The sequence below is a fragment of the Neofelis nebulosa genome, chromosome X (genome assembly GCF_028018385.1).
Source record: "Neofelis nebulosa isolate mNeoNeb1 chromosome X, mNeoNeb1.pri, whole genome shotgun sequence".
NCBI classification, from domain to species: Eukaryota; Metazoa; Chordata; class Mammalia; order Carnivora; family Felidae; genus Neofelis; species Neofelis nebulosa.
In genome coordinates, this window is record NC_080800.1 from 65,901,106 (window position 1) to 65,928,022 (window position 26,917).

The 26,917-nt window shown below is 39.0% G+C and overlaps 1 protein-coding gene across 3 annotated transcripts in view; it reads left to right on the forward strand.

Annotated features, from left to right (window-relative positions):
- Positions 1–26,274, forward strand: part of GPR174 (G protein-coupled receptor 174) — a 47,807-nt gene extending 21,533 nt beyond the window's left edge. For all 3 annotated transcript variants that reach the window (XM_058712611.1, XM_058712612.1, XM_058712613.1), the window contains one exon: positions 23,643–26,274. In XM_058712611.1, coding sequence (XP_058568594.1) covers positions 24,198–25,157 — 960 coding nt within the window. In that variant the 5' untranslated portion in view covers positions 23,643–24,197 and the 3' untranslated portion in view covers positions 25,158–26,274. The remainder of the gene's footprint in view (positions 1–23,642) is intronic.
- Positions 26,275–26,917: the final 643 nt, after the last annotated feature.

A 26,917-nucleotide genomic window follows, 5' to 3' on the forward strand; every position in this document is an offset into this window, starting at 1 on the left:
AAATAGACCTGAAGACTGACAGAGCAAACTCCACAACTAAAGGGAGAAAAGAGACCACATCAAAGAAGTTAGAAAGTGTGTAGACATGGTTTAGAGGCGAAATGGATGGCAGGTGCTGCAGAGAGGAGGGAACCATGGTTGCAGAGAAGAGTGAGAGACAGGGGAGCACACAGGTGAATGCACAAGGCAAATGTTTGTGCAAAGACATTGGCTTGGAAAACCCTTGAGGGTGACTTTCCTGAGATTTTGTATCCAGCCTAATTTACAGCCTGAAGTTTTAAAGGTCAGGGCTTGACTGTGACAGAGCCTTGGGGGCACTATGCTGCTTCTGGAGAGAAGGAAGACAAACAACTTGGGAGCAGACAGTGTGGAAACAGCAATCTGACAATCTGAAGAGTGCCTGGGGCACACAGTGGGGAAACTATTCACTCTTCTCAGAATATGTCCCTGAGAGGCTGTATTCATGGAGACACCTCACTGGGAACAAAGGAGCTGGATGGCACCATTTCCCTCCTGCAGCTTTCAGCATAAGCACAGAGCCAACTGCAGGAAGCAACACAGCATCCCTACTGCTGCCTTATTTACATACACCAAGCTCCATCCCCTGTGATCTGGTGAGAGTGCACTTCTCAGTAACTCTTGACTCATTCCCATCATGGCAGACCCCTCACCCAGAAGACAGGAAAACACACCCTGCATACACCACGTCTCTAGATCAGAGAGTTCTGCAAGGCCTCAGTTCTGGAGGAGGTGACAACAGGTCTCCTTTCGCAAGCCGACCAGAACACACCTAGTTAAAACTCATCATATTCAGACCAGGGATGAAACACTGCCCATGGCCCGCAAGGAAAACTTCTGCAGATAACTGGCCTAAAAGAGAGCAAAGCCAAAACACAAAAGCAAGGTGCACACAGTATACACCAGTGACATACCCTGGAGCACCAAGAGACATAACTGGTTGTTCTAATACAGAGAAAAGGGCAGACACTTAGACAAAATGCAAAGTAGGAGGAATTTATCTCAAATGAAAGAACAAGATAAGGCCATGGCCAGAGGTCTAAGGAAAAAAAGATATAAGTAACATGCCTGATGGAGAATTTATTTTTTTTTAATTTTTTAACCTTTATTTATTTTTGAGACAGAGAGAGACAGAGTATGAATGGGGGAGGGTCAGAGAGAGGGAGACACAGAATCTGAAACAGGCTCCAGGCTCTGAGCTGTCAGCACAGAGTCCGACACGGGGCTCGAACTCACGGACTGCGAGATCACAACCTGAGCCGAAGTCGGACGCTTAACCGACTGAGCCACCCAGGCGCCCCCCCTGATGGAGAATTTAAAGCAACATCATGAAGATACTTCCTGAGGTTGAGAAAAGAATAGAATACATCAGCAAAACCCTTATCACAGAGATAAGATAAATGAAAACAATTTAGAGATGAAGACTGTAATAAACAAGATTAGAAATAAACTTGATGCAATGAATAGCAGGCTGGGTAAAGGAGAGAGATTAATTAATAACCTAGAAGATAAAGTGAGAAAGTAATAAAGCTGAAGAAAGACAGAAACAAGAATTATGTAACACAAAAATAGATTTAGGGAACTTTGTGCCACCATCAAATGTAATAACATTCACATTACAGGAATCTCAGAAGAGACAAAGAGAGAAAAGGGGGTGAAAATCTTATTAGAAGAAATACTAGCTGGAAATTTGCCTAATCTGGGGAAGGAAACAGAAGGCACAGAGAGCTCCCACCAAAGTCAACAAAAGCAGGCCAACACCAAGACATACTGCAATTAAATTTGCAAAATATACTGCTAAAGAAAAAAAAAAGTTAAAATCAACAAGACAAAGAACTCCCTAACTTACAAAGGAAAATCCATAAGGCTAGCTGAAGATTACTCAAAAGAAACTTGGCAAGCCAGAAAGGAGTGACATGATATAACAAATGGTTGAATGGGAAAAATCTGCACCAAGAATATTCTATCCAGCAGGGCTATCATTCAGAATAGAAGGAGAGTTAAAGAGTTTCCCAGAAAAACAAAAACAAAAGGAGTTCATAACCACTAGACCACCCGTGCAAGAAGTATTATTGGAGACTGAGTACAAAGGAGAGACCAAAAGTGAAAAAAGTGAGAAAAGATCAGAGAATATCTCTGGAAACAATGGCAAAACAAGTAATAAAGAGGCAATAAATGCATATATATCAATAATTACTTTCAATATTAATTCATTAAACACTCCAATTAAAATATATGGGGTCTCATAATGGAATAATAAAAAAGATCAATTTATATGCTACCTAAAAGAGACTCATTTTAGACTTAAAGACACCTTCAGAGTGAAAGTGAGGGGAATGGGGAAACATTTATCATGCAAATGATTGTCAACAGAAAGCCTGAGTAGCAATAAATATTGTGAACAGTCTAGACTTTCAAACAAAGACTGTAACAGGAAACTATATATATAATATCAATGGTACAATCCAATAAGAAGATCTAATAATTGTAAATATTTATGCCCCAAACATGAAAGCACCCAAATAAGAAACCCAATTGATAACAAACAAAGGAACTAATGGATAATAATATAATAACAACATGGGACTCAAAAATCCACTTACATCAATGGACAGATCACCTATCCAGAAAATCAACAAGGAAACAATGGCTTTTATTGACACACTGGACCAGACGCACTTAACAGATATATTCTGAACCTTCCATCCTATAAAACAACAGACTACACATTATTTTCAAGTGCACATGGAACATTCTCAAGAATAGATCACATTTTATCCCACAAAACCAGCTTAAACAAATTCAATAAGATCAAAGTCATACCAGGTATCTTTTCTGAACACAATGCTATGAAACTAGAAGTTAACCACAAGAAAAAAAATCAAGAAAGATCGCAAATACTTGGAGAATGAATAATATGCTACTAAATAACAAATGGGTCACCAGGATATAATAGAAGAAAGAAAAAAGTGCATGGGAAAAATGAGAATGGAAAACACAGTGGTCCAAAACCTTTGGGAAGCAACAAAAATGATCATAAAAGAGAAATATATAGCAAGACAGGCCTATCTCAAGAAGCAAGAAAAATCTCAAATAAAGAACCAAATGTAACATCTAAAGGAGCTATAAAAAAGAACAAATGAAACCTAGAGCCAGCAGGAGGAAATAATAAAGTTAGAGCAGAAATAAGTGACATAGAAACAAACAAACAAAAAACAAGAAAGAAGATCAATGAATCCAGGTGATGGTTCATCGGAAAAATTAATAAAATTGATAAACCTCTAGCCAGACTTATCTATCAAAAACAAAAGAGAAATGACCCAAATAAATAAGATTACAAATAAGAGATGAGAAATGGCAATGAAACCCAAAGAAATGCAAACACTTATAGGAGAACATTATGAAAAACTATATGCCAAAAATTGGTCAGACTGGAAGAAATGGATAAATTCCTAGAAATATATAAACTACCAAATCTAGACAGGAAGAAGCAGAAAACTTGAAAAGTCCAATAACCAGCAAAGAAATTGAAACAGTATTCAAAAACTCCAATGAACAAAAGTCCATGACCAAATGTGTTCGCAGGTAAATTCTGCCAACCATTGAAAGAAGAGTTAATATCTATTCTTTACAAACTATTTCCAAAAAAAGAAATGGAATGAAAGCTTCCAAATTCATTCTAGGAGTCCAGCATTACCCTGACACCAAAACCAAGTAAAAACTCTACTAAAAAAAAGTCAATATCCTCAAAGAACATGGATGCAAAAAGCCTCAATAAAATACTAGCAAATAGAATCCAACAATGGGTTAAAAAATCATTAAGCACAATCACTTGGGATTTATTCCTGGGTTGCAACTGTGGCTCAATATCACAAGTAAATAAATGTGATACAACACATTAATGAAAGAAGGGATAAGAATCATATCATTTCAATTGATACAGAAAAAGCACTTGACAAAATGCAACATCCATTCATGATAAAAACCTAAACAAAGCAGGTTTACATGGAAAATACCTCAACAAAATAAAGGCTTTATATGAAAACTCTACAGCTAATGTAATCCTCAATGGGGACAAACTGAGAGCTTTTCCTCTATGGCCAGGAACAGAGAAAGGATGACTACTCACACCACTTTTATTTAACATAGTACTGGGAGTTCTAGCCACAGCAATCACACAACGAAAAGAAAGAAAAGGCATACAAATCAGCAGGGAAGAAGCAAAATGTTCACTATTTTCAGATGATATGACATAGAAAACCTAAAAGACTCCACCATAAACTTCTAGAAATGATAAACGGATTCAGTAAACTTGCAGGATATAAAATTAATGCATAGAAACCTTACATTTCTATACACCAATAATGAAGCAACAGGAAGAGAAATTCTGGAATCAGTCCCATTTAGAATTGCACAAAACCAATAAGATACCTAGGAATAACCATAACCAAAGAGGTGAAAGAGGTGTACTCTGAAAACTATAAAACACTCATGAAAGAAATTGAAGACAACACAAAGAAAAGGAAAGACATTCCATACTCATGGATTGGAATAACAAATATTGTCAGAAATTTCTATACTACCCAATGCAATCTACACATTTAATGTAAACTCTATGAAAATACCATTTCTCACAGAGCTACAACAAATAATCCTAAAATTGTAGGAACCACAAAAGATCCCAGATAGCCAAAGCAATCTTGAAAAAGCAAAGCAAAGCTGGAGACACCACAATTCCAGACTTGAAGTTATATTACAAAGCTGTAGTGATGAAACAGTATTGCACTGCCTCAGAATAAGACACATAGATCAATGGAACAGAATAGAAACCCCAGAAATGGACCCACAACTCTACGGTCAACTAATATTTCACAAAACAGAAGAGACTATCCAATGGAAAAAAGACAGTTTCTTCAACAAATGGTGTTCAAGAACTGAACAGCAACATGCAGAAAAATTACACTAGACCACTTTTTTAACCATACACAAAAATAAATTCAAAATGGATGAAATACCTAAACGTGATACAGGAAACCGTCAAAGTCCTAGAGCAGAACACAGGCAGCAACCTTTTTGACATTGGCCATAGCACCTTGTTATTAGATACTTCTCCTGAGCCAAGGGAAACAAAAGCAAAAATGAACTATTGGCAATTCATCAAGATAAAAAAAAAAGCCTCTGCACAGTAAAGGAAACAATCAACAAAATAAAAGCAAACTCTAGCAATGGGAGAAGATATTTGCAAATTACCTGTTAAAGGGTTGGTATCCAAAATTTATAAAGAACTTAGTAAACCCAAAAACAAACAGCCCAGTTAGCAGCTAAAGACATGAATAGTCATTTCTCCAAAGAAGACATACAGATGAACAAGAGATGTAAGAAAACATCATTAACATCACTGATTATCAGGGAAATACAAATAAATAAAAATTATTCAGCTGTCAGAATAGCTAAAATCAAGAACACAAGAAACACCAGGTATTGGTAAGGTTGTGGAAAAGGGGATACCCTCTTGCATTGTTCGTGGGAATTCAAATGGATGCAGCACATCTGGAAAACAGTATGACGTTTCCTCAAAAAGTTAAAAATGGAACAATCCTATTATCCAGTAACTGCAGTATTGAGTATTTACCCAAAGGATACCAAAATACAAATTCAAAGGGAGACATGCTCCCAGATGTTTATAGCAACATTAACTACATTAGCCAAATTATAGAAACAGCCCAAGTATCCATCGACTGATGAATGGATAAAGAAGAGGTGAGATACACTCATACACACAGACACACACTCACACACACACACACACACACACACACACACACACTAGAATACTAGCCATAAAAAAGAAATCTTGCCAAGTTGGACACTTAACCGACTGAGCCACTCAGGCGGCCCCCAGATGGAACAATTCTTAACTCCCAAACGACAGAGACAAGGTGGCTATATTTTAACAAGATCGCAAGAGAAACAAATCCAAGAGCTTTCAAATATGAGAGTCTTCCTTGAGTTATAAAGGGCAATTTCAATATCAATACCGTCCTTTTCTTAAGTTCCATACCAAAACTAGGTCCTTGTAGGGATTCTCTGTGCTTTCCTATCTCCATTGCCTAGGTTCTTGAGTTCTCCATCTGCTTAAGGTGATATATTCCCATCTTTACCTATTGAAATCCTGCCTATCTTCCAAGGCCACTCTTCAAAAAAAATGTCAACTTCCTCATGAAAGCTTTCATTATCTTCTGCCTGATTATGATTATATTCACCTGTGAACTCCTATAGCACTTTGTATTAGAAATATGCTTTCTTATTCATTCCACAAAATTGTGAGCTCATTACCAACAAACACTATTTTTTTATTGATGTATATGACCCTTTACCCCTAAAGTGCCTGGCTACTTTGCGTGTAGTAGGAACTCACTTTGATTCAACCATGTTTATTGAACATCTAGACCAGAGCTTAATACAATGGGAGATAATCCCTTTATGTCTCATATATGGTATGCTATTTTACAAACAATTTGCATATAGCCTCATATTGTTGACTACTGTTTAACTTGTGGTTCATAGTGGGTCTCAAGTCTTTAGTATGCTAGTACTAGTATGCTAGTACCATACTATTTCGATTATTACAGCTTTGTAATATAACTTGAAGTCCAGAATTGTGATGTCTCCAGCTTTATTATCCTTTTTCCATTCTGATACCCTATGTCTTTTGGTTGGCGCATTTAATCCATTTACATTCAGTGTTATTATAGAAAGATACGGGTTTAGAGTCATTGTGATGTCTGTATGTTTTATGCTTGTAGTGATGTCTCTGGTACTTTGTCTCACAGGATCCCCCTTAGGATCTCTTGTGGGGCTGGTTTCGTGGTGACAAATTCCTTCAGTTTTTGTTTGTTTGGGAAGACCTTTATCTCTCCTTCTATTCTAAATGACAGACTTGCTGGATAAAGGATTCTCGGCTGCATATTTTTTCTGTTTAGCACACTGAAGATATCGTGCCAAGCCTTTCTGGCCTGCCAAGTTTCAAAGGAGAGATCAGTCACGAGTCTTATAGGTCTCCCTTTATATGTGAGGGCACGTTTATCCCTTGCTGCTTTCAGAATTTTCTCTTTATCCTTGTATTTTGCCAGTTTCACTATGATATGTCGTGCAGAAGATCGATTCAAGTTACGTCTGAAGGGAGTTCTCTGTGCCTCTTGGATTTCAATGCCTTTTTCCTTCCCCAGTTCAGGGAAGTTCTCAGCTATAATTTCTTCAAGTACCCCTTCAGCACCTTTCCCTCTCTCTTCCTCCTCTGGAATACCAATTATGCGTATATTATTTCTTTTTAGTGTATCACTTAGTTCTCTAATTTTCCCCTCATACTCCTGGATTTTTTTATCTCTCTTTCTTTCAGCTTCTTCTTTCTCCATAACTTTATCTTCTAGTTCACCTATTCTCTCCTCTGCCTCTTCAATCCGAGCCGTCGTGGTTTCCATTTTGTTTTGCATTTCATTTAAAGCGTTTTTCAGCTCCTCGTGACTGTTCCTTAGTCCCTTGATCTCTGTGGCAAGAGATTCTCTGCTGTCCTGTATACTGTTTTCAAGCCCAGCGATTAATTTTATGACTATTATTCTAAATTCACTTTCTGTTATATTATTTAAATCCTTTTTGATCAGTTCATTAGCTGTTGTTATTTCCTGGAGATTCTTCTGAGGGGAATTCTTCCGTTTGGTCATTTTGGACAGTCCCTGGAGTGGTGAGGACCCGCAGGGCACTTCCCCCGTGCTGTGGTGTATAACTGGAGTTGGTGGGCAGGGCCGCAGTCTGACCTGATGTGTGCCCCCAGCCCACCGCTGGGGCCACAGTCAGACTGGTGTGTGCCTTCTCTTCCCCTCTCCTAGGGGCGGGATTCACTGTGGGGTGGTGTGGCCCGTCTGGTCTACTTGCACACTGCCAGGCTTGTGGTGCTGGGGAGCTGGCGTATTAGCTGGGGTGGGTAGGCAAGGTGCACGGGGGCGGGAGGGGCAGGCTTAGCTCGCTTCTCCTTAGGTGATCCACTTCAGGAGGGGCCCTGTGGCAGGGGGAGGGAGTCAGATCCGCTGCCGGAGGTTTGGCTCCGCAGAAGCACAGAGTTGGGTGTTTGCCCGGAGCGAGCAAGTTCCCTGGCAGGAACTGGTTCTCTTTGGGATTTTGGCTGGGGGATGGGCGGGGGAGATGGCGCTGGCGAGCGCCTTTGTTCCCCGCCAAGCTGAGCTCTGCCGTCCGGGGGCTCAGCAGCTCTCCCTCCCTTTGTCCTCCAGCCTTCCCGCTTTCTGAGCAGAGCTGTTAACTTCTGACCTCCCAGACGCTAAGTCGCGCTTGCTGTTGGAACACAGTCTGTCTGGCCCCTCCGCTTTTGCCAGCCCGACTCGGGGGCTCTGCTTGGCCGGCGAGCCGCCCCTCCGCCCCGGCTCCCTCCCGCCAGTCCGTGGAGCGCGCACCGCCTCGCCGCCCTTCCTACCCTCTTCCGTGGGCCTCTCGTCTGCGCTTGGCTCCGGAGACTCCGTTCTGCTAATCCTCTGGCGGTTTTCTGGGTTCTTTAGGCAGGTGTAGGTGGAATCTAAGTGATCAGCAGGACGCGCGGTGAGCCCAGCGTCCTCCTACGCCGCCATCTTCCGGAACTCCCCCTATTATCCTTTTTCAAGATTACTTTGCCTATTCTCGGTCTTTCGTGGTTCCATATAAAAGTATTATCTAAGGACAGGATCTAGCATTTGTCATTAAAATCCAAAAATGAGATCCCATATTTTAGATTAATTGCCCTCTCACTGGGATATCAAATGTCCCATAGACAGTTTTTTAGAGTAAATATTGAGAGCTACATGGGTATATTTTAGGGTAATCACTGAAAGCTAGACAATCTCTTCTGTTTGTCACTTGCATTTTAATATTTAAAATCTTAAAATTTAAATTATTTTTAACACGATTTTTATGCAGTTTTTTTTTTTTTTTCTAAATTTATTTTTGGGACAGAGAGAGAGAGACGGAGCATGAACGGGGGAGGGGCAGAGAGAGAGGGAGACACAGAATCGGAAGCAGGCTCCAGGCTCTGAGCCATCAGCCCAGAGCCTGACGCGGGGCTCGAACTCATGGACCGCGAGATCGTGACCTGGCTGAAGTCGGACGCTCAACCGACTGCGCCACCCAGGCGCCCCTTTATGCAGTTTCTAAAGACCTCAAATATCTGCTGAGAAGCTTCCATAATATCCTTTTCTTCTTTAAAACAAAGTGTATAGATTTTGAATAATGTAGTGCAGAGAAAATGGCCTTAAGATATAAGATACAACTAACTATGGAGGAAAAAGTACTAAGCGTCAAGAACAAAAAAGCTGATACACTAACTGAGCTGAAAAGCACAATGCAAAAAAAACAACAACAACAAAAAACAAACAAACAAACAACAACAACAACAACAACAACAAAAAGAACTCTATTGTTCATTACGCATGATATGGAAAGACTGAGTTTGTTTAGGGTCCTGATATTCCCCAGGAAAAGCTGCCAGTTTTAAGTTCCTGGACTCCATCTTTAAAGGTGGAAGTCTGGTATTCCAAGTCTATGTGTCCTCAATAAAGAATATGTCTTATTGTTAAGAAGGAGGCCCCAGCCAACAAATAGGAAAGAATTTGTAGTTTCTTTTTTCTTAAAGAAGCACTTTTTGGCAGCTCTGGAAATCACACCATATTAGGTAGCCACCTACACCCAAAATGAAAGCCAACTCTGGAGTGAGGCCCTGGAGACCGGTTTAATTTTCCACTCCACTCTTGCTCTTTTTACCAGACCTCATAAAGTTGCATTATTCCTCCACTTTTGCAGCCTATCAATCCTGTGAAACAGTGGATACGAAACACTCTCAAAGAGAAAATTGCAAGAAAAGGACTGCAAAAAGGTGAAAACAGCCAGAGGGACTTGGTTATCTTGGATCTTAGTTTATTTTATATAAACTTGGAAGCTTTTAACTTTCCTTAATAAAAATTCTCTTTTTGTCCAAATTCTAATGTCTGGTCTGAAACTCCAGATGAGCATTTAGAAGAGTGGAGGAAAATCCCCAAAGCCATGTCAGCACTGAGAACAGGAAGTACATACAGTTTTCCCACTGTAACATAACTTGCGATTTTCTCATCACATTTACGAAGTGAATAATTTCAAATACAATATTTAAAATAAAACTCAGTGAAATGGTGACCTGTAATTCAAACCAAAATTTAGGATACATACACCCGAGTGGTAAAAATAGGAGACACTGATAGCTAGATCGTTGGCTACATGTAAATTCTAAACTGCTCAGTGTTTTATAATATCTATCAAAAGTAATGTACTGCTTTCTCTTATATTTTAATGATGTATAAATAAAGACTTGAGACCCACTATGAACCACAAGTTAAACAGTAGTCAACAATATGAGGCTATATGCAAATTGTTTGTAAAATAGCATACCATATATGAGACATAAAGGGATTATCTCCCATTGTATTAAGCTCTGGTCTAGATGTTCAATAAACATGGTTGAATCAAAGTGAGTTCCTACTACACGCAAAGTAGCCAGGCACTTTAGGGGTAAAGGGTCATATACATCAATAAAAAAATAGTGTTTGTTGGTAATGAGCTCACAATTTTGTGGAATGAATAAGAAAGCATATTTCTAATACAAAGTGCTATAGGAGTTCACAGGTGAATATAATCATAATCAGGCAGAAGATAATGAAAGCTTTCATGAGGAAGTTGACATTTTTTTTGAAGAGTGGCCTTGGAAGATAGGCAGGATTTCAATAGGTAAAGATGGGAATATATCACCTTAAGCAGATGGAGAACTCAAGAACCTAGGCAATGGAGATAGGAAAGCACAGAGAATCCCTACAAGGACCTAGTTTTGGTATGGAACTTAAGAAAAGGACGGTATTGATATTGAAATTGCCCTTTATAACTCAAGGAAGACTCTCATATTTGAAAGCTCTTGGATTTGTTTCTCTTGCGATCTTGTTAAAATATAGCCACCTTGTCTCTGTCGTTTGGGAGTTAAGAATTGTTCCATCTGGGGGCCGCCTGAGTGGCTCAGGCGGTTAAGTGTCCAACTTCAGCTGAGATCATAATCTCAGGGTTCTTGAGTTTTACTGCACGTCAGGCCGTCGTCTGTGCTCAGCTGTCACCACAGAGTCTGGAGTCTGCTTCAGATTCTGTGTCTCCCTCTCTGTCTGTCCCTCCTCCACTTGCTCTCAAAAATAAATAAACATTAAAAATAGAATTAAAAAAATAATGTTCCATCGGGAAACATCCATTTTTTTTCAATATATGAAATTTATTGTCAAATTGGTTTCCATACAACACCCAGTGCTCATCCCAAAAGGTGCCCTCCTCAATACCCATCACCCACACTCCCCTCCTTCCCACCCCCCATCAACCCTCAGTTTGTTCTCAGTTTTTAAGAGTCTCTTATGCTTTGGCTCTCTCCCACTCTAACCTCTTTTTTTTAACTTCCCCTCCCCCATGGGTTTCTGTTAAGTTTCTCAGGATCCACATGAGAGTGAAAACATATGGTTTCTGTCTTTCTCTGTATGGCTTATTAAACTTAGCATCACACTCTTCAGTCCCATCCATGTTGCTACAAAGGGCCATATTTCACTATTTATCATTGCCACGTAGTACTCCATTGTGTATATAAACCACAATTTCTTTATCCATTCATCAGTTGATGGACATTGAGGCTCTTTCCATAATTTGGCTATTGTTGAGAGTGCTGCTATAAACATTGGGGTACAAGTGCCCCTATGCATCAGTACTCCTGTATCCCTTGGGTAAATTCCTAGCAGTGCTATTGCTGGGTCATAGGTTAGGTCTATTTTTAATTTTCTGAGGAACCTCCACACTGTTTTCCAGAGTGGCTGCACCAATTTGCATTCCCACCAACTGTGCAAGAGGGTTCCCATTTCTCCACATCCTCTCCAGTATCTATAGTCTCCTGATTTGTTCATTTTGGCCACTCTGACTGGCATGAGGTGATATCTGAGTGTGGTTTTGATTTGTATTTCCCTGATGAGGAGCGACGTTGAGCATCTTTTCATGTGCCTGTTGGCCATCCGGATGTCTTCTTTAAAGAAGTGTCTATTCATGTTTTCTGCCCATTTCTTCACTGGGTTATTTGTTTTACGGGTGTGGAATTTGGTGAGCTCTTTATAGATTTTGGATACTAGCCCTTTGTCTGATATGTCATTTGCAAATATCTTCTCCCATTCTGTTGGTTGCCTTTTAGTTCTGTTGACTGTTTCCCTTGCAGTGCAGAAGATTTTTATCTTCATTAGGTCCCAGTAATTCATTTTTGCTTTTAATTCCCTTGCCTTTGGGGATGTGTCGAGTAAGAGATTGCTACGGCTGAGGTCAGAGAGGTTTTTCCTGCTTTCTTCTCTAGGGTTTTGATGGTTTCATGTCTCACATTCAGGCCCTTTATCCATTTTGAGTTTATTTTTGTGAATGATGTCAGAAAGTGGTCTAGTTTCAACCTTCTGCATGTTGCTGGCCAGTTCTCCCAGCACCATTTGTGAAAGAGACTGTCTTTTTTCCATTGGATGTTCTTTCCTGCTTTGTCAAAGATGAGTTGGTCATACGTTTGTGGGTCTAGTTTTGGGGTTTCTATTCTATTCCATTGATCTATGTGTCTGTTTTTGTGCCAAAACCATGCTCTCTTGATGATTACAGCTTTGTAGTAGAGGCTGATGTCTGGAATTGTGATGCCTCCTGCTTTGGTCTTCTTCTTCAACATTACTTTGGCTATTCGGGGCCTTTTGTGGTTCCATATGAATTTTAGGATTGCTTGTTCTAGTTTCGACAAGAATGCTGGTGCAATTTTGATTGAGATTGCATTGAATGTGTAGATAGCTTTGGGTAGTATTGACATTTTGACAATATTTATTCTTCCAATCCATGAGCAGGGAATGTCTTTCCATTTCTTTATATCTTCTTCAATTACCTTCATAAGCTTTCTATAGTTTGCACCATACAGATCTTTTACATCTTTGGGTGCATTTATTCCTAGGTATTTTATGCTTCTTGGTGCAATTGTGAATGGGATCAGTTTCTTTATTTGTCTTTCTGTTGCTTCATTGTTAGTGTATAAGAATGCAACTGGTTTCTGTACATTGCTTTTGTATCCTGCAATTTGCTGAATTCATGTATCAGTTCTAGCAGACTTTTGGTGGAGTCTATCGGATTTTCCATGTATAATATCATGTCATCTGCAAAAAGCGAAAGCGTGACTTCACCTTTGCCAATTTTGATGCCTTTGATTTCCTTTTGTTGTCTGATTGCTGATGCTAGAACTTCCAGCACTATGTTAAACAACAGCGGTGAGAGTGGGCATCCCTGTCGTGTTCCTGATCTCAGGGAAAAAGCTCTCAGTTTTTCACCATTGAGGATGATGTTAGCTGTGGGCTTTTCATAAATGGCTTTGATGATGTTTAAGTATGTTCCTTCTATCCCGACTTTCTCAAGGGTTTTTATTAAGAAAGCGTGCTGAATTTTGTCAAAGGCCTTTTCTGCATCAATTGACAGGATCATATGGTTCTTTTCTTTTATTAATGTGATGTGTTCACGTTGATTGATTTGTGAATGTTGAACCAGCCCTACATCCGAGGAATGAATTCCACTTGATCATGGTGAATCATTCTTTTTATATGCTGTTGAATTCGATTTGCTAGTATCTTATTGAGAATTTTTCCATCCATATTCATCAGGGATATTGGCCTGTAGTTCTCTTTTTTTAACTCGGTCTCTGTCTGGTTTAGGAATCAAAGGAATACTGGCTGCATAGAATGAGTCTGGAAGTTTTCCTTCCCTTTCTATTTCTTGGAATAGCTTGAGAAGGATAGGTATTATCTCTGCTTTGAACGTCTGGTAGAACTCCCCTGGGAAGCCATCTGGTCATGGACTCTTATTTGTTGGGAGATTTTTGATAACCGATTCAATTTCTTCACTGGTTATGGGTCTGTTCAAGCTTTTTATTACCTCCTGTTTGAGTTTTGGAAGAGTGTGGGTATTTAGGAATTTTTCCATTTCTTCCAGGTTGTCCAGTTTGTTGGCATATAATTTTTCATAGTATTCCCTGATAATTGTTTGTATCTCTGAGGGATTGGTAGTCATAATTCCATTTTCATTCATGATTTTATCTATTTGGGTCATCTCCCTTTTCTTTTTGAGAAGCCTGGCTAGAGGTTTGTCAATTTTGTTAATTTTTTCAAAAAACCAACTCTTGGTTTCATTGATCTGCTCTACAGTTTTTTTAGATTCTATAGTGTTTATTTCTGCTCTGATCTATATTATTTCTCTTCTTCTGCTGGGTTTAGGCTGCCTTTGCTGTTCTGCTTCTTTTTCCTTTAGGTGTGCTGTTAGATTTTGTATTTGGGATTTTTCTTGTTTCTTGAGATAGGCCTGGATTGCAAAGTATTTTCCTCTCAGGACTGACTTCGCTGCATCCCAAAGCTTTTGGATTGTTGTCTTTTCATTTTCGTTTGTTTCCATATATTTTTTAATTTCTTCTCTAATTGCCTGGTTGACCCACTCATTCTTTAGTAGGGTGTTCGTTAACCTCCATGCTTTTGGAGGTTTTCCAGACTTTTTCCTGTGGTTGATTTCAAGCTTCCAAAGCATTGTGGTCTGAAAGTATGCATGGTATAATTTCAATTCTTGTATACTTATGAAGGGCTGTTTTGTGACCCAGTATATGATTTATCTTGGAGAATGTCCCATGTGCACTCAAGAAGAAAGTATATTCTGTTGCTTTGGGATGCAGAGTTCTACATATATCTGTCACATCCAATGATCCAATGTATCATTCAGGGCCCTTGTTTCTTTATTGACCGTGTGTCTAGATGATCTATCCATTTCTCTAAGTGGAGTGTTAAAGTCCCCTGCAATGACCACAATCTTATCAATAAGGTTGCTTATGTTTATGAGTATTTGTTTTATATATTTGGAGGCTCCCGTATTCGGCACATAGACATTTATAACTGTTAGCTCTTCATGATGGATGGACTCTGTAATTATTATACAATTCCCTTCTTCATCTCTTGTTACAGCCTTTAATATAAAGTCTAGTTTGTCTGATGTGAGTATGGCTATTCCAGCTTTCTTTTGACTTCCAGTAGCATGATAAATAGTTCTCCTTCCCCTCACTCTCAATCTAAAGGTGTCCTCAGGTCTATAATGAGTCTCTTGTAGACAGCAAATAGATGGGTCTTGGTTTTTTTTTTATCCATTCTGATACCCTATGCCTTTTGGTTGGCACATTTAGTCCATTTACATTCAGTGTTATTATAGAATGATATGGGTTTAGAGTCATTGTGATGTCTATATGTTTTATGCTTGTAGCGATGCCTCTGGTACTTTGTCTCACAGGATCCCCCTTAGGATCTCTTGTAGGGCTGGTTTAGTGGTGACAAATTCATTCAGTTTTTGTTAGTTTGGGAAGACCTTTATCTCTCCTTCTATTCTAAATGACAGGCTTGCTGGATAAAGGATTCTCGGCTGCATATTTTTTCTGTTCATCACAGTGAAGATCTCCTGCCAATCCTTTCTGGCCTGCCAAGTTTCAAAAGAGAGATCAGTCACGAGCCTTATAGGTCTCCCTTTATAAGTTAGGGCTCGTTTATCCCTTGCTGCTTTCAGAATTTTCTCTTTATCCTTGTATTTTGCCAGTTTCACTATGATATGTCGTGCAGAAGATCGATTCAAGTTCCGTCTGAAGGGAGTTCTCTGTGCCTCTTGGATTTCAATGGCTTTTTCCTTCCCCAGTTCAGGGAAGTTCTCAGCTATAATTTCTTCAAGTACCCCTTCAGCACCTTTCCCTTTCTCTTCCTCCCCTGGGATACCAATTATGCGTATATTATTTCTTTTTAGTGTATCACTTAGTTCTCTAATTTTCCCCTCATACTCCTGGATTTTTTATCTCTCTTTCTCTCAGCTTCCTCTTTTTCCATAACTTTATCTTCTAGTTCACCTTTTCTCTCCTCTGCCTCTTCAATCCAAGCCGTGGACGTTTCCATTTTATTCTGCATCTTGTTTAAAGCGTTTTTCAGCTCCTCCTCACTGTTCCTTAGTCCCTTGATCTCTGTAGCAAGAGATTCTCTGCTGTCCTCTTTACTGTTTTCAAGCCCAGTGATTAATTATGACTATTATTCTAAATTCACTTTCTGTTATATTATTTAAATCCTTTTTGATCAATTCATTAGCTGCTGTTATTTCCTGGAGATCCTTCTGAGGGGAATTCTTCCATTTGGTCATTTTGGATAGTCCCTGGAGTGGTGAGGTCCTACAGGGCACTTCCCCTGTGCTGTAGTGTATAACTGGAGTTGGTGGGTGGAGCCGCAGTCAACCCTGATGTCTGCCCCCAGCCCACCGCTGGGGCCACAGTCAGACTGGTGTGTGCCTTCTCTTCCCCTCTCCTAGGGGCGGGATTCACTGTGGGGTGGTGTGGCCCATCTGGGCTACTTGCACACTGCCAGGCTTGTGGTGCTGGGGATCTGGTGTATTAGCTAGGGTGGGTAGGCAAGGTGCATGGGGGCAGGAGAGGCAGGCTTAGCTCGCTTCTCCTTAGGTGATCCATTTCAGGAGGGGCCCTGTGGCAGCGGGAGGGAGTCAGATCCGCTGCTGGAGGGGTGGCTGTGTAGAAGCACAGTGTTGGGTGATTGCGCGGAGCGAGCAAGTTCCCTGGCAGGAACTGGTTCCCTTTGGGATTTTGGCTGGGGGATGGGTGAGGGAGATGGCGCTGGCTAGAGCCTTTTTTCCCGCCAAACTGAGCTCTGTTGTCCTGGGGCTCAGCAACTCTCCCTCCCTTTGTCCTCCAGCCTTCCTGCTTTCCTAGCAGAGCTGTTAACTCATGACCTCACAGATGCTAAGTCCGCTTGCTGTGGGAACACACTCTGTCCGGCCCCTCTGCTTTTGCCAGACAGACTAGGAGGCTCTGCTTGGCCTGCGGGCCGCCCCTCCACCCTGGCTCCCTCCCGCCAGTTCGTGGAGCCCACACCGCCTTGCCGCCCTTCCTGCCCTCTTCTGTGGGCCTCTCGTCTGTGCTTGGCTCCGGAGACTCTGTTCTGCTAATCCTCTGGCGGTTTTCTGGGTTATTTAGTCAGGTGTAGGTGGAATCTAAGTGATCAGCAGGATACGCGGTGAGCCAAGCGTCCTCCTATGCCGCCGTCTTCTGGAAATATTCATTTTTAACATGCAGTCCAGTTTTCCCAGAGACCACATTTTGAGAAACACTGCTTAAGAAAAAGGGAAGGAATAAAAATAAATACCTTTATTTTCTTTTTAATTTTTTCATGTTTATTTAAGTTTTGAGAAAGAGTGTGTGAGTACGCAAGGAGCAGAGAGAGAGGGAGATGCAGCATCCAAAACAGGCTCCAGGCTCTGAAATGTCAGCACAAAGCCTGATGCGGGGTCAAACTCACAAACCACGAGATTATGACCTAAACTGAAGTCAGATGCTTAACTGACTGAACCACCCAGGGGCCCCTAAAATAAACACCTTTAAATCACATGTATAAGAACAAGTACCTGAGATAAACTGTATAAGAACAAACTTACATGGTTTAATGGATAGTAGACGCAAGGAAGTGGATAGTGTCTATATTACTTGTTAATTATCAGTGCAGATTTCATAGCGTCTGGGGTCGCTAATACCAATTGGTTGACTTTGTCTCCAGGATATGAAATTATTACAAATTAGGATATCTGAGGAAAGGCCATGTGACTGGGCATGACTTACTGGTAATGTCAGATTAGGTAATGTACTCCTTGCTGTCTCTGGGTAATTAAGAGTACTACTCAGAGCAGAGTAACAAGATACACTATCTGTTGAAGAGAAAGGGGCTTTAGATCTCAGCAAAGACATTTATACCCAGCTAAATGAAAGAATTTCCTGGAAAAATGACAATTCTCATAATAACTGCACCGTCTGTCCACACACAGTTATTTCCCCCCTTTATGAAGTTGGCTTATGAAAGAATCATAGGAGGTACCAAATATGAGAAGTTGGAAACCTAATTGGATGTGGTATCCAAGCAGAAAACCCCTCTTTAATATAAAAATTCTATTTTAATTTTCAGTGGGGCAGAACTGGTGAATTCCCTAGGAGAATTATCCAGGCAAAGACTTTCTAAAGTATTTTCTTACTGTGCTGTAGTCAGCTCTTTACCTAGATGCAGTTGTCAGACACATTTTATGGAAAGATTATAAGCTTTTTGACTTCAAAGATTTTCAAAAGTTAGAAAGAATTCCTGATATTTGCTCTGTGTGCTAAGAAGAATCAGGAAGAAGTTGTTTCACTCTCTTCCATCTAATATTTGTGATTACTTATGTATCATAGTGGCACAGTTGCCTCCCACACACATGTACACACCTTATTCAGCCCCACATTATTTGCAGTCACTTAAAGCACTAGGTCTGCCTTTTCTTGGCTTAGTACAGTATATATCTAGCAAGAATTCTAAAATAAAGTTGGCTTTTGAGTAAGTAGTTGCCTATGACCTATGATTGGACGGTTGCTGGGCAGAACTCCACATCCCAAAATATAGTCTTCCCTTGTCACTGATAGGTCTCAAAAACCACCATTAAAAATTAGGTCATTTGGTGGTGTAATATTTTTAATAATTCACTTTCTTTTATTAAAATACAGAAATACATTTTGATGGATAAAAGTCTAGCATCTTTATAGATAATAGTAACTTTTTCAAGGACGTCTCAGTAAAATAACACAAAAAGCTATCCCTGATATTCATTTGAGTTATGTTTTTCCTGGATAAGCAAAGACATAGTACTACTGGAAAATACACTTGAACTATATCGTAAGTGAAATTTAATGAATCTTCAGGTTTGGATCAACATAAATATTCATAAATGAAAATAATATCTTCCCATGAGAACTCCATATGAAATAGTTTATGACCTGCAGATTGCTGCACGAAAGAGGACAGATTTAGTCCATTAGTTCATTTTTTATTTCTTTTTTTCATTTTTTTTCATTTTTTCTTTTTTACTTATATCAGGAAGTAAGTAAAATTAAGGAAGAATAAGCTTCTGAAAGGAAATAAATAAATAATTTGATCAAGGAGTCTGGCAAGTTTCTTCACATAAATACCTCATTCAAAAGTGGAGTCTGTTTCAGTGCCTGTTAAATATGGATTTTTTTCCTGAGAAAAGAAAATCTCAAAAAAAATAGTGGCATGCTCTGAAAAAAAATGCCTCCTTCATTTTTTTTTTTGTATCCAACACTCTTAGATAATGGACAATTTATATTCATTATGGAACAGTTAACTAGGGCTTTTTCCATGATGGAAAACCTTTTCAGTCATCCCAGGTAACTTTCCCTATTAGAAAATAATGGTATTTAAACAAAGGGTAAGCATCATCAGCTCTCCCAGAGGAAGCCAGAGGAATTTTACGGGAGACATTCTATTCAGGAACATTTCAAGGTTACAGGCTAGGATATACATATGAAAATGCACTAAAATGTGGGCAATGAGGGAATGACCAAAAGGAAAAGTATAGACTTCAGAAAGGTAGTCATGACTTTAAGTTCACTTTACTTAAGGAAAATGTTCTGAATATTTTAGTTGTTTCCCCTCTTTTGTGCTTATAGACTACATTGTACATTGCCTATGAACACATATTTTTTAATATTGTGTGGCAATTATCATTCTTCCTCACTAGAAAAATAAGGTCCAAGAAGATAGAGATCATGTACCTTTGTTCCACTGTCAATATCCCCAGTACCAAGAATAGTGCCTGGCAAATGGTAGATGCTGAGTAAATATTTGCTGAATAAATGTTTGCTGAATCCACCACATTCTAAACATGGCTCTAGGTGTTCCAGGGGATATAAAGGTGTTTAAGACCCAACCCTTCACTTCAAGGGATTTCTGGCCTCATTGTGGTAACGTGGGATTGGCAGGGGAACAGAGGCATAAATAAGACACAGACAAAAATTACTAACTAAAAAGTAGATAATGTTAGGTACTTTGAGAGAGATATAAATGAGTATTTAAAAAGGGGGTTAGCGTAACAGTGTTGAGTTCATCACAAAAGTGTCCGCGAAGAACAGGAAATCTGAAAAAGGCTTTTACAAATAGGTAGGACTAATATTAGAAGATATTCCAGGATGAGTAGCATAATGTGCAAATGCTTGTGGGGGGAAAAAAAGGTAAGTTTGAACAGTAAGGAGTTCCTTTCGGCTGGAGTGTGGATGATGCCAGGAGAGTAATGGGAGACAAAACTCTAAAGGTAGGAGGCACTGTATTTTAAGGAGGCCATTGACTACAAGGCTATGCACGTTGTGATTTGATGAGCAACAGGGAGTCATTAATGCTCTTTAAAAAGTTCATTTCAGGGGCGCCTGGGTGGCGCAGTCGGTTAAGCGTCCGACTTCAGCCAGGTCACGATCTCGCGGTCCGTGAGTTCGAGCCCCGCGTCAGGCTCTGGGCTGATGGCTCAGAGCCTGGAGCTTGTTTCCGATTCTGTGTCTCCCTCTCTCTCTGCCCCTCCCCCGTTCATGCTCTGTCTCTCTCTGTCCCAAAAATAAATAAAAAACGTTGAAAAAAAAATTAAAATAAATAAATAAATAAATAAAAAGTTCATTTCAGAAAAACATATGATGGCATTATACATAATAGATTAGGAAAAGATATGGGATAGGGAGACAAATTCAGTTAATGAAGGTCTGAACTAGAGTAAAAACAATGTGAATTTAAAAATGAGATGGTTGTGTTAAATAATGCAATTGCAGAAAATAGTAATAATATCAGTTATAACTCACGTGTTTATTGGGCACTTATTATGTACCAGACACTATGCAAAATAGATTCCATACAATAGCACAATTAATTCTTACACTGACTCTATAGGTTAGGTACTATGATTATTCTGATTTTACCAATGAGAAAACTAAGGATCAGAGAGGTTTAGTCATATACCCAAGGTCACATAGCTATTAATTGAAAGAGCAGAAATTTAAACCTAGGTCAGTCTAACTTCTAAACATACATTAATTCCCCCCATAGTATGCTATTTCCCCCTTAGAAACTTGTCTGGAAGTGGAGAATAAGTGACAAAGAGTCAATGCCTCCAAGACTTTGAGACAACCTGGGAAAATATTGATGAACTTAATAGCAATAAGGAAATCTAGAGAAGAATCAGGTTTGAAGTTTTGAGAGATGATAATTTTTGGGAATGTTGATTTTTATATTCAACTAATTTTTATTTACTGTGACGATTTCATTCAACTAATACTGAGAACTTACTTTGTGTTTTGCACAGTCTTTGGTTCTAGCATACAGCAAAGTAAACAAAACATAAGAATCCCTATCTTCATGGACTTTACATTCTAGTAGGGAAAATATATAAAAACAAAATAAGTAAAAAAAAACATAAAGTATGTTAATTATGAATGAAAATGAATAAAATAAATACTGAAAGGAGATGCAGAATGTTGGAAGAGAACTGCTGTTTTAAGTAGAAACATCAGGGGAAGCCTCACCAAAAGGTAACATTTAGGTAAATATCTGCAGGAGATGAATGAATGCAACAAGTAAATAACTGGTCTAAAGCATTTCAGGCACAGGGAACTGCCAATTCAAAGGCTTTGAAGTAGGAGTTTACTGGTCTGTCCACCCAACAGCAAGAATGGCAAAGTGGCTGGAGCAGAGGGCAAGAGAATATTAGGAGGTGAGCTTGATGTGTAACAGGGACCAGATCATGTAAGAAGATGTAGGCCATTGAAAAGAACTTTGTTTTTTCCTCTGAGAGAAAATGTCATTAGGAGATGAGTTCTTATGTATAGTTGGAAAGAGCTACAGCTCAAATGAAATCCAGAAGAGTCATTGGCCATGACAGGGAAGATGGATGTTCAATAAAGGTTTACTGGATGTATATTTGTCTAAACTTCTAATGTTTATTCACTGACATTAGAAGATAATGACTTCTATATAGTTAAAAGGAGGTTGGAACCCCAGGCTTATGATCGGTCTGCCACCTGATTTGGCCTGTCACCTATCCAAAATCACTACCTGTGAAAATATTACAAAGACGTATTTCAATTTCAGAGCTAAACAACCTCTAATTTTAATTACTCTTTCAACAATAATGCTTTACAGTTTTGTTTCCTTGTATTTTATAACACCATGTTTCTACTTTGTCTTTAACTGAGAAATCTCAAGTATTTAACCTCTTCAGTATGATGCATAGTTCATATTTTACATCAGGTCTTTTAGTTAAAGTGAACACTATGTTTTTGAACAAAATGTACTATTTTTCTTATGAAGCAATTGAGGCAAAATAAGAACAATAACAATTCCTTCAGGGGCTGAATAAAGCACACTTTAAGCCACATGGATTTGATAATATAATGCAGAATGTTTCATAATTCTTATTTCACTTTTGTTCTTCCCACATATCTTTAAGCCAGTTAAATCCTCCTGGATTTCAGCAGCCTTGGGGCAACTATCCAAGTTCCTAAGCTAAAATTTATTTACCTCAGACAAAGGTCATGAGTCCAGTCGATTCAACCACCTTGGAACTTGGACTCTACTGGTGCTATGGTTTGTTATCTTGGATAATTAAGAGGTGACTAAATGATCCATGTCAATGAAGTATATATAGAGAGGCTGATTTGCAAAGATGTGAATGGAGCCAGAGTGTTTTAAGCTAAGCAAAATAAGTCAGTCAGAGAAAGACAAATACCATATGATTCCACTCATATGAGGAATTTAAGAAACAAAACAGATGAACATATGGGAAGAGGGAAAAAGAGGGAAACAAACTGTAAGAGACCCTTAAAGATAGAGAATAGAGGGTTAATGGAGAGAGGTGGGTGGAGGATGGGCTAAATGAGTGATGGGATATTGAGGGCACTTGTGTTGAGCACTGGTTGTTATATGCAAGTGATGAATCACTAAATCATTGAGATTAATATTACACTATATGTTAACTATCTAGAATTTAAATTACAATTTGAAGATAAATAAAATAAAGAGAGGCTGGTTTCCCACTTATTTTCAGACATATGAGAAGGATTCCTGCCAAATCAGTGGCCCCTAAAATGATGGTTCAAGGAGAAATGCTTGGTCAACTATATCTTAATCATATGGGAAACTTTTTAAAAATACAAATTTGGGGACTTCTATAATGAATCAGAATCTCTGGAGGAGACATCAGGAAAGCTGTGGAAAACCGTATTTATTTAACACCATCAGATGAGTCTGACAATGTGATTTGTGACTCAATGGTCTAAATCAAAGCCCCCCAAATTTTAATAGGCGTAATAATCACCTGTGGTTCTCTTTAAACTGCAAACTGATTCCAAAGGTCCCAGGTGGGGTCTGAGAGTCTTCCCCATTTCTAACAAGCTCTCAGAAAATGTTGGTTCAGTCACAGACTACATTACCTCTCAAGTTACTTCTAGCTGTGCTTTCCTGTGATTCTAAAGTACCTTATAGAAACTGGCTTATCACCCTAACTTCAGAATTTTCCATTCAAATGAATAGATTTTTGTATACATAGCCTTTTTCTTTTTTGCAAAAAATGCAGACAATAATTGGCTTATTTGTTTTTTTCATTTGCAGTGCTGCCTTTGTTTCCCAATTTTTAGTTTTCAACACATAACTGAAAAACTCTCAGAAAGCTGATCTACCCAAGCTAATCATCTCTGAAGAATTGCAGACTCATTCAGTACTAAAGCAAATCTTTCTTCTATGTGAGCCAAAGATAAGGAAAAACAGCCTGTCAAACACCTGTAAAGAGATGGCTATCATCATATGGAAATTTGAAGAGCTTCTATGTGGCACATTCATGATCCAAATGGGAATCAGCTGTCATGATATCCCAGAAGGCCTTATAACAGAGTAAAGAAGAGGGAAAATTATAACAGCTTATCACCTGTGTTTGCACACTAGACTTCAGTGTAGTTACTATAAAAGAAAATCCAAGGAAAATATGCAGATAGTTCTTTGAAAACCCCAAAATTATGTGTAGGGGCCCAGACCAAAGCAGGAGAAAGGAAGCTATTTTACACTCACTCTGTACAACCCATTGATAAGTCTTTTAGAAAGAGTAGCAGTTGATTGTGAATTTATGTTTTGAATCACCATTTGGCAAACGTAGTTGCTCTGGAAAGAAACATGCCTGCAAATGATACTTGTGCTGTGCCAGATGGAGACAATAGAGATTTTCGATATTTTATCTATGCAGTGACATACACTGTAATTCTTGTGCCAGGTCTCATAGGGAACATATTAGCCTTGTGGGTATTTTATGGCTATATGAAAGAAACCAAAAGGGCTGTGATATTCATGATAAACTTAGCCATTGCTGACTTACTACAAGTTCTCTCCCTGCCACTGAGGATCTTTTACTACTTGAATCATGACTGGCCATTTGGGACTGGTCTTTGCATGTTCTGTTTCTACCTGAAGTATGTCAACATGTATGCAAGCATCTACTTCTTGGTCTGCATAAGTGTGCGACGATTTTGGTGTCTCATGTACCCCTTTCGCTTCCATGACTGCAAACAGAAATATGACCTATACATCAGCATCGCTGGGTGGTTGATCATCTGCCTTGCCTGTCTGCTCTTTCCTCTCTTCAGAACCAGTGATGACACTTCAGGCAACAGAACCAAATGCTTTGTGGGTCTTCCTACCAGGAATGTCAATCTGTTCCAATCTATTGCCATGATGACCATTGGTGAGCTGATTGGGTTTGTCACTCCTCTTCTGATTATCCTTTACTGTACCTGGAAGACAGTTTTATCACTGCATGATAAATATCCTGTGGTCCAAGACCTTGGGGAGAAAAAGAAAGCCTTGAAGATGATTTTAACCTGTGCAGGAGTATTTTTAATTTGCTTTGCACCTTATCACTTCAGTTTTCCTTTAGATTTCCTGGTCAAGTCCAACAAAATTCAAAGCTGCTTAGCCAGAAGGGTGATTCTAATATTTCATTCTGCTGCCCTCTGTCTTGCTAGTCTGAATTCCTGTCTTGACCCAGTCATATACTACTTCACCACTAATGAGTTCAGAAGACGACTTTCAAGACAAGAGAGCATCCAACTCCATGGAAAATCCTTTGTGAATATATGAAGTGAATTAGCGCCAGCAATTTTATCTGTGAACCTAAGACACAGAGAGTATTTGCTTGGGCTCATCATAAGCACTTAGTTTTGCTGCAATGGACACTGAGTCTTGGTACTTAGAGGCAATGTAGTTGTCTATTTATTATAGTAATCACAATTTATATTCAAATATAATATTTTATTGTATTTTAAGTAGGATGAACAACATGTTATTCTGTGAAAACAAAGTGGTATAAACATGGAATCATTTTTATCTCTCATGTGTGATTATACAGTAAGGTTTGAAGACTTAAAAAACTATTTCCTACATTTAAGTGTCATTATTAAACATCATCTGACACACCTACTCATAAAATGAATATTCAAACTCAAGCTTCTGGTATGTTTAAAGTAAGAACAGGAAACAAATACACATACAGTAATTTCTATGACTGTAGAAGATGCCATATTGAATCTACCAGGTCAGATAGCTTGCCAAAATACATATGATGTGACCCAAATTGCCTCTATAGGGCCAGAACAGATCCTATAAGTGACAATCACAGTTCTGGTTCTCTTAAACTATTTCTAAAGAACACCTATGGAAATGTATTGGCCTGCCTAGAAGAGAGAGTTTCTACCATGCTTCTAGACTAACAATGAATATCTCTGACAGTTTACTGCACTGTTTGAGCCTACGAAAGAAGTAATGCACAATTAATTACTAAGCTTAGGCCAGAGCAAAAAAAGATGAAGAGATGATACACCTCTTAAAAGTCTCATCACATTGTTTTTCTTACTTTAAGTGGTGACGGTCAAGCTGCCTTTACAAGCTGAAGGCAACGAGGCATGTAGACCCTGCAGTAACTTTTCTGGTCCAGTTTTACCCCAGTCCTACCATTGTGAGGCCTGCACAGCCTACCTCCCAGCAGCTGGGGAAGGAGATTCATCTTTTGGGAAAAAATGCAGAAGACTAAGAGTAGTAATTAAATCTGAGGTTTTAAATATTATAGTACTTTGAAACATGTTTTAACAAAAATCTCTAACTTTAAAAAGTGATTTACTTAAAATCTGTGCACTATATAATAAAGACACATACTACTACTCATCTAGAAGAAATGTGGGAATCAACCAAGGGCTCCATCATATTTAAAAAATTTTTTTTAACATTTATTTATTTTTGAGACAGAGAGAGACAGAGCATGAACAGGGGAGGGTCAGAGAGAGGGAGACACAGAATCTGAAACAGGCTCCAGGCTCTGAGCTGTCAGCACAGAGCCCAACGCGGGGCTCGAACTCACGGACCGCGAGATCATGACCTGAGCTGAAGTCAGCCGCTTAACCAACTGAGCCACCCAGGCGCCCCTCCATCATATTTTTATAGAAAGGAGTTGTTTTATGCACATAATTATGATACTAATATGGTTGGAGGAGAAACTGGTAAAATCAAAATTATTTCTAATATCTGAGAGGAATGGAAGATTTTCTAATGTTTTCTCTGGACAAGTATTGATTTTGCATGTACTTTATTATTAAAATAATAACCTAGTAGAAAACACACTTTCTGCTGCTAAATAGTGTATTTATTCATTGCAAGGTACATATTATTCATTGCAAGGTACATATTTTGATGTGTTAAATGAGTTATGAATGAGTGTTAAGTTGTGTTTCAGAGACAGTAACTATCTCTGTCTGGTCTGTTTTCTTTAAAGTGATTTATTTTTTAATATAATTTAGTGTTGTAATGGTATCAAAAGTAATAATTTTATGAGTACTTATAATGGAAGA